The sequence below is a fragment of the Arachis stenosperma genome, chromosome 3 (genome assembly GCF_014773155.1).
Source record: "Arachis stenosperma cultivar V10309 chromosome 3, arast.V10309.gnm1.PFL2, whole genome shotgun sequence".
Classification (NCBI taxonomy): Eukaryota; Viridiplantae; Streptophyta; class Magnoliopsida; order Fabales; family Fabaceae; genus Arachis; species Arachis stenosperma.
In genome coordinates, this window is record NC_080379.1 from 106172183 (window position 1) to 106185007 (window position 12825).

Below are 12825 nucleotides of genomic sequence, written 5' to 3' on the forward strand. Positions count from 1 at the left end.
AAAGACCTCGTTCATAACCCCAAGGGCAAACTACTGCTACGTAGTAATGCCCTTCGGGCTGAAGAACGCAGGGGCAACCTACCAGAGGCTAATGAACAAAGTGTTCTCAGAGCACATCGGACTACACCTGGAGGTGTACGTCGACGACATGCTGGTAAAGACACAAGAAGACGGAAACTTGCTGACCGACCTCACCAGTGTCTTCGGCACCCTCAGAGAACACAACATGAGACTTAACCCGACGAAATGCACCTTCGCCGCAGAAGCCGGAAAGTTCTTAGGCTTCATGCTGACTCAAAGGGGCATCGAAGCAAACCCGGACAAATGCCAAGCAATACTCAATATGAAGAGCCCGACGTGTGTCAAAGAAGTACAACAACTAAATGGAAGGCTGGCCGCCCTATCAAGATTCTTGGCAGGATCAACGATAAAGTCACTACCTCTCTACTCACTCCTAAAGAAAGGGAAACCCTTCTCATGGACCCCGGAGTGCGAAAAAGCCTTTCAAGAATTCAAGGAGTTCCTCGGGCAGCCACCAATCCTAACCCGACCTGTAAAAGGGGAAGAGCTCGTACTATACCTCTCGGTCGGACATCGAGCAGTCGCTTCAGCATTAATACGAGAAAATGACCAAGGACAACACCCCGTATACTTTGTAAGCAAGGCACTACAAGGGGCCGAATTAAACTATCAGAAAATAGAAAAATTCGCCTACGCCCTAGTGTTCACAGCTCGGAGGCTCCGTCCCTACTTTCAAGCCCACACCATCAAAGTCCGGACAAACCAACCCATGAGACACATCCTCCAAAAAACAGACCTGGCAGGACGAATACTGCAATGGGCGGTGGAACTGTCCGAGTTCGACCTCCACTATGAAACCCGGACTGCCATAAAGTCTCAGTATCTAGCCGACTTCATCGCAGAATACACTGAGACCCCTGGAACCCCACTCTCATGGAACCTATATGTCGACGGATCCTCAAACAAAACTGGAAGTGGAGCCGGGGTTATACTCGAAAGCGACCAAGGAACGCGGATAGAACTATCCCTAAAATTCGAGTTCCAAGCTTCAAACAACCAAGCCGAATACGAAGCCCTACTAGCAGGTCTAAAACTAGCCGAAGAGGTCGGAGCCCAGAAAATTACAATCTTCAGCGACTCCCAGGTCATCACATCGCAAGTAAATGGAAGCTACCAGGCCAAAAGACCCAACTATGAGGAAATACCTGGACCAAACACAGGCACAATTACGCCACTTTCCAGAAATACAGATCCAGCACATACCTCGGGAACAAAATGCCCGGGCAGACGCCCTCTCAAAGCTTGCCAGCACCAAGCCCGGAGGCAACAACAGAAGTCTCCTCCAGGAAATCTTACGATCTCCCTCCGTGCTAAGAGAGGAAGAAACGTTAAATATATCCGACCAACAGCAAGGATGGATGACCCCCATACTCAGCTACCTGAAGTCGGGAACTCTCCCCGCCGAAAGAAAGGAAGCCAAAAGACTCACAAAAGACGCCCAGAATTATACACTAATTCACGACGTATTATACAGAAGAGGATTCGCAAACCCCCTCCTTAGGTGCGTCCCGACCTCAGAAACAAAGAGCGTCCTCGAAGAAGTCCACGGAGGCATGTGTGGGAACCACCTCGGAGCTCGGGCATTATCCAAAAAAGTAGTCCGAGCCGGGTTCTACTGGCCAACTTTGCAAAGAGACGCAATGGAGTTTGTGAAAATATGCCCCCCTGCCAAAAACACGCCAATTTCCACAAGGCACCACCCGAAGACCTCATCAGCATCACCGCACCATGGCCCTTCGCAAAATGGGGACTTGACCTACTCGGCCCGTTTCCCCAAGGACCGGGGCAAGTCAAATACCTCATAGTAGGGATCGACTACTTCACAAAGTGGATCGAAGCTGAACCTTTAGCCACCATTACGGCTCAGAAAAGCCGGAAATTCTTATACAAAAACATTGTCACAAGGTTCATTACAACAGACAATGGAACACAGTTCACGGACACAAGTTTTCAGAACTTGGTGGCCGAACTAAAAATTAAACAGCAATTCACCTCAGTCGAGCACCCACAAGCCAACGGACAAGCAGAGGCTGCAAACAAAGTCATCCTAGCAGGGTTAAAACGAAGGCTCCAAGAGGCCAAAGGGGCATGGGCCGAGGAGCTCCCCCAGGTACTATGGGCATATCGGACAACTCCACACTCTACAACGGGAGAATCGCCATTCCGACTAGCTTATGGGATGGAGGCAATGATTCCTATCGAAATAAATGAAGGGTCACCCAGAGTCATCTTCTACAACGAAGAAGGTAACCCACAGGCACAAAAGGAAGAACTCGACCTCCTCCCCAAGGTCCGAGAAAGAGCCCGAATCCGAGAAGAAGCCCTAAAGCGACGAACGGCCCTCAGATACAATCAGAAGGTAATAAAACGAAGCTTCTCCATTCACGACCTGATTCTAATCCGAAATGACATCGGAACACAAAAGTCGGGAGAAGGAAAGCTAGCTGCAAATTGGAAAGGACCCTACAAGGTAACAGAAGGGACAGGCTACTACAAAATATCCGACCTAGAAGGCAATGAGCTGCCCAGATCCTGGCACGCCTGTAATCTAAGGCGGTACTACAGCTAGAAAAACTTAACCCGAGGTGTACTCTTTTTCCCTACAAGGGTTTTTTAATGAGACACCCGGTTAAGTAAGATACCCGACCTAATCAAAGGGTAAACACTCTGTAAATTTTCTTTCTTTTTTAATACTAATCAAATTTCTCTATTTTCTTTTCTTCTTCCTCATGATGAAACAAATCCTAGAAAGTACCCCACCAAGGCGCATTAATTTATGCTCGGCAAAACGCAAAAAATCATTTGCCAAGAGACCATACAAGGTCGGCAAAGATAAAGCGACGAGGTTCAAATTAATGTGAGAAGTTATAAAGTAACTCTGAAAGGGCTCAAAAGGCCAAATAAAAAGAGATTACAAAAATAACTTAAAAAGGCCGACCAACGATAAAGTCGGACCCAACAAAAAGGAGGTACTCGAGCACCCGAGGTCCAAGAAAAAGCTCGGACCCAAGAAAGAAGCCTTAAAATGGCGGAAACCAAGATTTCGAAAAACGCTTACTAAAAAGTTGCTTTACAAAAAACAACTAAAAAGTACAAGCGAAAGAACGAAATCGAAGGAAGTTTCGAAAACGCTTACTAAAAAGTTGCTTTACAAAAAAACAACTAAAAAGTACAAGCGAAAGAACGAAATCAAAGGAAGTTTCGAAAACGCTTACTAAAAAGTTGCTTTGCAAAAAACAACTAAAAGTACAAAGCGAAAGAACAAAATCGAAGGAAGTTTCAAAAACGCTAGCTAAAAAGTTGTTATCCAAAAACAACTAAAAAGCACAAAAGCGGAAACAAAAAGTCAAACGCGAACAAAAAACACCGCATAATAAAGTTACTACAAGTAGCTAAATAAAGCAAAAGGTGTCCAAAGCGTTCACAGAAACCATCCAAAAACAAAAGAGCCCACAGGTCGGGCAAAACACCAAAAATACAAAGCTACAGAGGACCAAGGCCCTTTCCGGACTCCACATCAACAGCAGGCTGAAACATAGATATCGGGACTGCATCGACGGCAACGTCATCCCGGTTTGACACCTCCACGCCAGATCCATTCCCGACCAAAGGAGAAGTCGGGTTCTCAACTGGAACACTGGGATCGGACGTCGGAACCTCATCCTCGGTAGGAGCAGGAACAATCTTTCCCTCCACAACGACGTTATCCGTACTGAATAAGCTCAGATCTAGGTCGGGAGCAAGTACTCGGACCTGAGCCTTCAAATTCTCAAACATAGCATCCATACCCTTGGCCACATGACCTTCTAGCTCGTAAAAATCATCCCGGGCAGATTGCAGTTTCTCTTTTGTCTCCACAAGCTCGGCATATAACCGAGTATAATTCTCCGTCGCAACCTTCGCCATCTCCTCAGACGTCTTCGCTGCCGCCACAGCCGCGGTGGCTTTAGTCTTCTCTTTCTCCAAGGAGGCCTCCAACTCAGTGATCCTGGCAGCCTTCAGTTGACTAATCTTATCAAGCTCAGACTGAGCCTTCTCAAGTCGGGAGCTGGTCGCACCAATGGGGGATTTCTTGAACTCCCGGGCAATAGCGGCATGAAGACTAGCCATCCGAACACAGCTCCGCGCCATATACTGAAAATGATGCTCCATAGACACATCATCAGTAGAAATAAAGGTCTGAGGGAGGATATGCTGCTCAATCCAACCAAGAGCATCAAAGTCCTTATCATTGAAACCGGCAAGCTCTTGAGAGGTCTTCTGCTTCTTGGGAGGAGGACCCGAGAACGGAGGAGGAGAAGAAGTAGCAGGCCCAGAGGTCGGAGGATCCTGACTTACAGCCCAGAACTGAGGGGTCGAAATAGTCTTCGACCGAGTCTGAACACCCACAGTAGTCTTCTGTGGAGAAGATCGGGCAGAAGCCTCCCCGGCCTCGATATTCCGAGCAGCCACCGACTTCTTCGTCCGACGAAGGAATTTCATGGAATCCGCCTGAGAAGACATCTCTGCAAGAAACAAAGAAAAGGATTACCACAACGGATATTCCACCAAAAACAAGCAAAATACGAAAAAAGACAAATTTCGGAAGAGGTCGGGAACTACCTAACTCGGAACGGAGAAGGCTTGGATCTCCCAACATTTTCTTCGTGTCCAAGTGAGGTGCCCGACCCCATAAACTGCTCACCACACCCACAAAAGCCTGCTCCACCTCATCTAGACTCTCAAAGGTATACTTAACAGACACTACATTCTCCTGCCAACAAAGAGGAAAAGAAGGCTCCCCACTCTCATCTAGAAAGAAAGGTCGGACGTCTCCAGTAGCCCGGACCTTGAAATAAAAGTTCTTAAAATCGTGAAAGGACTCATCATACAGGGTACAAAACTTTCTTCCCTGGTTAGCCCTAAAAGAGACCCAGGATACCTTCCCTCCACCCGACCCCGGCTTCGTCAACACAAACAAATAGGAAAAAAGGGAAATAGAGGGAGAGACACCCATAAACTGACACAAAAGTTGGAACAGCTTTAAAAATGCCCAAGAATTTGGATGGAGCTGCGTAGGGGCAAGGTTACAAGACCACAACACCTCGGACTCCAGGTCGGTAAAAGGAAGTCGGACACTCAGCTTAGAGAAAAAACAATCATAAGCGTAAAAGAAGAGCTTCTCGGAACTATCTAAAGGCGGGAAGCAAACTCTCTCCTCGGAATCCGGGGCTACTAATTCATAATCCCTCTCAGACTCTCTATCTTCACATATGCTACATTGCCTACGAAACCTAGCTAAATACTCAGAATCTACCACAGAAGGGACTTTTAGAGGAACAGGATCTACCCAACCAAGACCACTCGGAATCTTGGTCGACATCGCTTGAAGAACCTTTCGAGACATAAAAATCTTACCTACAAAGAAAAATACAAACAGCAAGCAAAAATCATAAAGCAGACGGCGAAAACCCATTCATCAAAACAAAAAACAAAGATCTTTTAGAAAGAAAATGCAGCAACCCGAAATGAAATACCAGAGAAAAGAGCCCCCCCCATACAATCAAACAAAGTGATGGCGGCACCTCTTTTCGGGGCAACCCAGGCATAGAGAAAAAGAAACAAACAGAGAGCCACACAAAAGAAACAGAAGCATATGTGCACAAAAGAGACGGGAACAAACCTGGGAGAAGGAAGCGAGGACGACGAGCTCCAAAAACAAGGAGAACGGAACGGCGGCGCAGAGGAAACCCCGGAGAAATGCACGGAAAGGTTCGGGGAAGAAGAACAAAGAAAAAGAGGAAAGCGGCGCTCGAAAAAGAGATGGCGAAAAACAAAGAAAGGAACAGAATAAGCGAAGAAAAAGGAAAGGGGGCGAATAAATAAAGCCTTCACGAAGGCTGGAACGAAAATCGAGGAAAAACGGTAAAGCGCAATAAATGCAAGAAAACGGCCATTTTTTGAAAATTTGAAAAACTACTATGCCCGAGCTCGACCTCCCAAAAAGGACGAACTCGGGCAGGGGCACTGTTCATACCCTGACCGGGCTCCCCCAACTCGGTAAATCCATGAAAGGTCCGACCTCGTCCTAAGGCCCACGCCTAGAGGTCGGACCTCGGACAGCAAAGCAAAGGAAGGCCCATCAAAAGGAACGAAGCCCAAAACCTAAAGGCCGAAAGGGCCTAGCAAAGGCGGTTCCACAAAGATAGGGATAAAACTCCCGAAAGATAAGATAAGATAAGAATATCTTATCCAGGGAAGATCACAGCCAACTACTATAAATACACTGGAGCACCCAGGTATGAGACACATTCCATATTCTACACATATCTGCTTGGACCCATGCTAACTTAAGCATCGGAGTGTCATTGCAGGTACAACCACCCGCCGCTCAAACATCAAGCTCGGGTCACGGAACCCCCACCTCGGGTCTTGCCAGACGACCGAGCTCCACGTTTCAGGTAACCCTCGGAACACAATTTATCTTCTGTTAAATATAACCCACTCAACCAAAACTTGATTCGCTTGACTAAATCAACCACTAAACTAAAATTGCTCAATCCTTCAATCCCTGTGGGATCGACCTCACTCATGTGAGTTATTATTACTTGATGCGACCCGGTACACTTGCCGGTGAGTTTTGTGTCGGATCGTTTTCCGCACATCAATTGTCATATGAATCTAAGAAGGCCGTAGACCATTCATCCGGAGGTTCTTTGAACAAGAAGAAGACCATTGAGGAAGCCATAGATGTCATTGAAACTGTAGCTGAGAATGACTACTTCTATGCTTCCGAAAGAGGGAACACTAGAGGGGTAATGGAGCTGAACAATGTAGATGCTCTGCTTGCTCAAAACAAGCTCATCACCAAGCAGCTAGCTGACCTCACCAAGAAGATGGAGAGAAGTCAAGTGGCAGCAATCACCACTTCAACTCAAGAGGAAGCAAGTGAAGAGGAAGAAGGCACTCAGGAGCAAGCCAACTACATTGGGAATTCACCTAGATACAACCATGATCCATACTCCAAGACCTACAACCCTGGATGGAGGAATCACCCAAACTTTGGGTGGGGGAATCAACAAGACCAAGGCCAAGATCAGAGACGTCACAACCCCAACAACACAGCTCCCCAACAATTCACACAAAGGACATACCAACAAAACCACAGCAATACATCTCACTCTTCTACCTCTACCCCCAACATACCATCATTTGATGACAGAATCTCAAAGATTGAAACCTTACTTGAAAGCATATGCAAAGACATTCAAGACAATAAGGTGTTCAAAGAGGAGGTGAGAGCCAGTATGAAGAATCGGGGGGAAGCAATCAAGAAGCTGGAATCCCAAGTGGGATATTTGTCTGAGAAGATGCCCAGACCCACTGATAGCTTCCCAAGTGACACGGAGAAGAATCCGAGAGGTGAAGCGAAGAAAGTAAGATGGGAAGACTGCAATATGGTCACTACAAATGACAAGGAGACTGAAGACAAGCCAAGCAAGCTGTCAGAACAACCTGAAAATACCTTAGTAGAGAAGGAGAAGAAAGACCAACAAGAACCAAAAATCTCACAACAGGAGCTGCTGAGACTATATGCACCATTTCCTCAACTGCTAAAGGGTGCTGTGGGAAAGAGAATGTACTCAAGGTTCTTAGACTCATTTGCATCTTTGAATGTGAACATACCATTCATCAAGGTCATTCAGCAAATGCCAGCATTCATCAAGTATATGAAAGAACTACTTCCCAGGAAGAGCTCACTCAAGGGGGGCCAGACTATAGTGATGAACAAGGATTGCAACACCCTCATTCAAACACAATTGCCTGCGCAAAGAAAAGACCCAAGGAGCTTTCATGTCCCTTGTGCTATAGGGGAAACAAATTTTGATAGAGCACTTTGCGATTTGGGAGCAAGCATCAACTTAATACCCCTATCCCTGGTAAAAAGGCTGCAGATCAATGAGATACTACCTACAGATGTAGTCATAAGGCTGGCTGACAAGACTCAAAAGCAAGCAGTAGGAATGGTGGAAAACGTGTTGCTCAAAGTTGGAAAATACTTTCTCCCAACAGACTTTGTCATCCTGGACATGGAAGAGAGTCACCTGCACCCAATCATATTGGGGAGACCATTTCTAGCTACTACTAGAGCACTCATAGATGTGGAGAAAGGAGAGCTAATATTAAGGATCCATGATGAACAACTGAGCTTCAGTGTTTTCGAACTCTCACTGGAAAAAGATGAAGAGGATAAAGAACCGAGCAAAGGGCATCATGAGATACTAAAGGAAGAAGCAAGCACTGAAGCACAACCAGCTCATCCTGAGATTCACTGGGTTGATGGACAAGGCCAGCAGCAAGTGCCACAGGTCAAGGAAAAACTGGAGGAACCTAAGCCACCAGAAGTTTGTGAGGACATTAACAAAAGCTCATCAAAGAAGGTGGCCACCAGGAGTAAGAAAACAGCACCAGGGGCAAAGAAGAAGGTACCAAGGGGGTGGCGGAACAAGAAGATTCCTACGGAAGATTTCTCTCCAGGAGATAAAGTAATCTCAGCCTACTTCACAGATATCCCCCCTAATCTCCCCACTGTACCATCTCAGCTACCTAAGGTCTTCACCATCAACAGAGTTCTCTCCTTGGAGCATGTAGAGATCATTGATACAACCAATGGATACAAGTCCACTGCCAAAGGAGAAGACTTCAAGCATTACCAACCACCATAATAAGGGGGTAACATCAAGCTAGTGACGCTAAAGAAGCGCTTCATGGGAGGCAACCCATGTTTACATGCTTTCAGAAGTAGTGAATAAATCAATATTCATGAATTCCAACCAAAAATTGACAAACACGTGTGAAATTTTTATATGCAGAATATAGTAAAGAACAAGTTTGGTGTTCAAAGCATTATTCTTAAAGTTTTGAACACAACTTTTCATCACAGTGCTCCAAACTAAGTTTGGTGTCACCCTATGGTGCCACCAATTTGCATATGAAGATACACAGTTAGTCAGTTAGTGGAATTCAGGAATAAACAAATTCTTTTATTATTCAAGCTGTAGATGTTAAAGAATTTTTGTTTCCTTTATAAAAGTAGTTCTTACTCTTCTTATTTCATCTTTATAGGGAAAAGAAAGGAGCATTGAGGAGATTGATAGGATAAGTGAAAAGAAATGGTTCAGCACTTTATGAAGAGATACACACACACGTGACTCAAGGAAGAATGCATTGGAAAATGTTGCCATGCAACATGGAAGAAAGAGGAAACTTGATGACCGAACCAATAACCACAATAAAGTGGTGATCCTTGTCCATGAGCATGCATAACCCTAACCGTCCATCGAGCGACAAATCCATCAATCCACACCATCAATTCACTTACAACTTCCCTATATAAGTAGCCCTTGTTCCGTACCCAGCCTTAACTTTCTTCACACACTCTTCATACATATTCATTTCGAAACGCAGCAACTCTTACCTCATTACAAACGTTCCCTCCCCCTCACTCTCTTCATTGCCATAAAACCCTAAACAACCAGAAGTCTCCACAACCTTACCACCTTCACATAAGAATTATCATTCATGGCATCCTCAAGTGCCAAGAGAAGGAAGGGAAAGGAACCCATGGAGGAACACCCGTATGATGAGAAGAGGTTTAGAAGCTTGCATCATGCATTGGAATACGGGTGGATGGTTGGTAAGGAAATCATCTATGAGTTGGGATTTCAAGTTAGGAAAAGTGAGTGCCCGGAAATCTCAGAGAAGGTAGAAAGGAGAAGATGGGAGCTCCTCACTGACCCGGTCACTAAGGTGAATGCAAACCTCATAAGAGAATTTTATGCAAATGCAGTCCGGTATGATAAGAAAGATGAGTCATATATAAGCTTTGTGAGAGGAAAAATGGTGGATTTTGGTCCCATGAGTGTAATGAGGGCATTGACACTACGGTCTATACCATTTGAAGAAGAAAGTTATCACTCAAGGATGGACAACAACCCCAATTATGACCAGATCCTACAAGACCTTTGTGTACCCGGAGCTGACTGGGAAAGGGGCACGGGAAATAAGCCAAAATTCATCAAGAGAACAGATCTCACTCCTGAAGCCAAAGGGTGGTTTGAGCTAGTGAGGAGGTCCATCCTCCCAACTGCAAACAACTCGGAGGTGAATTTGGAAAGGGCAACAATGGTGCATTGCATACTCAAGGGAGGAGAAATCAAGGATCATGAAATCATAGCTCAAGGCATTAGAAAGATGGCAGAGAAAAGTGACGCAAGAGGGATGTTAGGTTACCCCAGCACTATTTACCGACTATGCAAGAAAGCTGGGGTGGAGTTTGAGGATGAGGATCCTGTATGGATAAAGGAAGGCATTCCAATAACAGTTCGAAGGATGAATGCTGCAGCATCCCCCATACCTCAAAAGAAGCAAAGAAAGAGTAAAGGCCCTCAAGGAGTGGAAGGACAAGCCCCAGAGGAGCAAGCACTACAGACCTTGGACATGCATCAACTTTAGGAAGCCCTTGATGGCTTGTCTAGACAGTACTTGGAAGGCCAAGGAGCACAGAAAGAGCTACAACTACAGATGATGAGGCAGCAAGAGGAAGCACTATCAAGATGGATAACTCAACAAGGAGAGTGGCAAAGGCAGATGATAGAACAACAACAAAGTCAAGGGCAACAATGGGGAGAAACATTCAATAGGATGGAGCAAAGGCAAAATGAGCAACAAGAGTCCATCCAGAGGCTAATCAACATCCAAGCACATCAAGGGGCACACATACATGAGATGCATCGAAGGCAGATAGAACACACAGAACTATTGGACGAGCAAAGGGCATTTGCAGAAAGTGTTTACATGAGCGAGACAGGACATCACATAAACACTCAAGCCAGGCTCGGGTACCTAGTAGGACAGCTGCCTATATTACACCCAAGAATCGCAAGGTATGAAGAAGTAAGGGATGAATTAGCACGAGAAGAGGGAAAAAGGGTGGAAGAGAGCTATGAATCAGTGAGGAAGGCACTTGCGGATTGGAAGCAAGCAAGATTGGCACGGCTGCAAGGAAGTGTAAGAGGACACAAGGAGGACCAGCAATGAAAAGAGCAAGGACGGCCACAAAAGTAAAAGGTAGTGGAGTTCCTTCGTTACTCCATTTCTTTTTCTATGCTTTAAATAAGGAAGATCTTGTATGGAATAGAACATGCTTCCATGTTAGTTTGAACATTTTCAATTCTGCATCTTAATGCTCTTATTGCTTAGGTCTGTGATTCTGGTTTAAGTGTCACTGCATCTTTCCCTTATTTACTTGTAAGCTTGTCTATTTGTATGAAGAAGAGAATGTCTATGTTTACAAAAGACCAGAAAGGAGTTCATAATGTGGTGCTCCTGTGTGGGGGATCTACTTGGTTGAATAAGCTCATTGGGGTGCTTTATCACCTGGTAACTTGGGTTAACTAACCCGGGATTATCAGCTGAAAATCCACTATCAAGAGTAACCCTCACCACAGAGCATTTAGTAACCCAAAGAGGTGCTGGACACCAAGGTCTGAAGGAAAGAAAATAAATAAACTATATGCCTGTGGTGTGTATGTATGGGGAAGAGACTTGAGTAAGTAAGTCCTTAGGGCTGTTTCAACACCTAGCACCTTGAACCAACTGGTTCGGGAGTGTTGGCTGAAAGCTTATCCTAAAGAGTTGCCCCCTTAAAAAACACTTAGCCTAAATAACACAAACAGCCCTTGAAATAACAATAAAAGGATCAATAAATACAGGTCTCATGGGACATAACAAAGTGAGTATTTTAGGAGATGATAAAGGTCTGAAAGCCAGCAGTGGGATGAACCTAAGTTGCTATGCATGAAACCACCATAAAATCAGTAATATGACTTCCACAAGAATGACTCATTTCTCTGGAGATTCCATTCATCATTCTCTTGTTCCAGTACTTGCTTAGGGACAAGCAAGCTTTAAGTTTGGTGTTGTGATGCCAGGGCATTTTGGCCAGTTTCACCGACCTTTTCTTTACTGTTTTTAGGTAATTTCATGCATTTTCTTAGGAAATAAGTTAGTTTTAGGCAGATATTCACTCAGACCTTGATTCAAGCTGATGCAAGTGCATATTTGCTATATTAGTTAATTAGTTTAGTTGGTTTTAGCTTACTTTCACTCATTTTCTCTAAATAAACAAGTCCTTTTATGAGTTCTGTCTCCATGCATGAGAATACCAAGGAACATGTGATTCTAGCCAAATTCATGCAAATGATTTAAGGAATGCATATATGAATGAGTATGAATGACTCTCATGAAATTTATTGCATGAATTGGTAAGACTTTGAAGCTATTTCCCTTGTTGATGATAGGTGATGAAACAAGAAAGCATGGAAGCAAGAATGATGCAAGCTGGGCAAGAAGAAGTTGGCGTTGCCAACTTGGAGATAGTGGGCGTTGTTCATGGCAACGCCAGGCAACCTTGGAAGAGAAGTTGGCGTTGCCAACTTGGAGAAGGGCTGCGTTATTGGAGGCAACGCCAGGCAACCTTGGAAGAGAAGTGGCGTTGCCAACTTGGAGGAAGGAGTGAGTTGTTATGGGCAACGCACACAAGCAAGGAACTTGGGCCATGAAGGAGTTTCGAGGGCGTTGCCAACGCCAAGAACTATGGGCGTTGTTCAAGGCAACGCTAAGCTAGAGGAACTTGGGCCATGAAGGAGTTTCGAGGGCGTTGCCAACGCCAAGAACTATGGGCGTTGTTCAAGGCAACGCTAA

General features: G+C 45.1%; 1 protein-coding gene across 1 annotated transcript; it reads left to right on the forward strand.

Annotated features, from left to right (window-relative positions):
- The first annotated feature begins 7367 nt into the window (after positions 1-7367).
- Positions 7368-8786, forward strand: LOC130966553 (uncharacterized). Its single transcript, XM_057891369.1, has one exon. The coding sequence runs from the start codon at positions 7368-7370 to the stop codon at positions 8784-8786; it is 1419 nt and encodes a 472-aa protein (XP_057747352.1).
- Positions 8787-12825: the final 4039 nt, after the last annotated feature.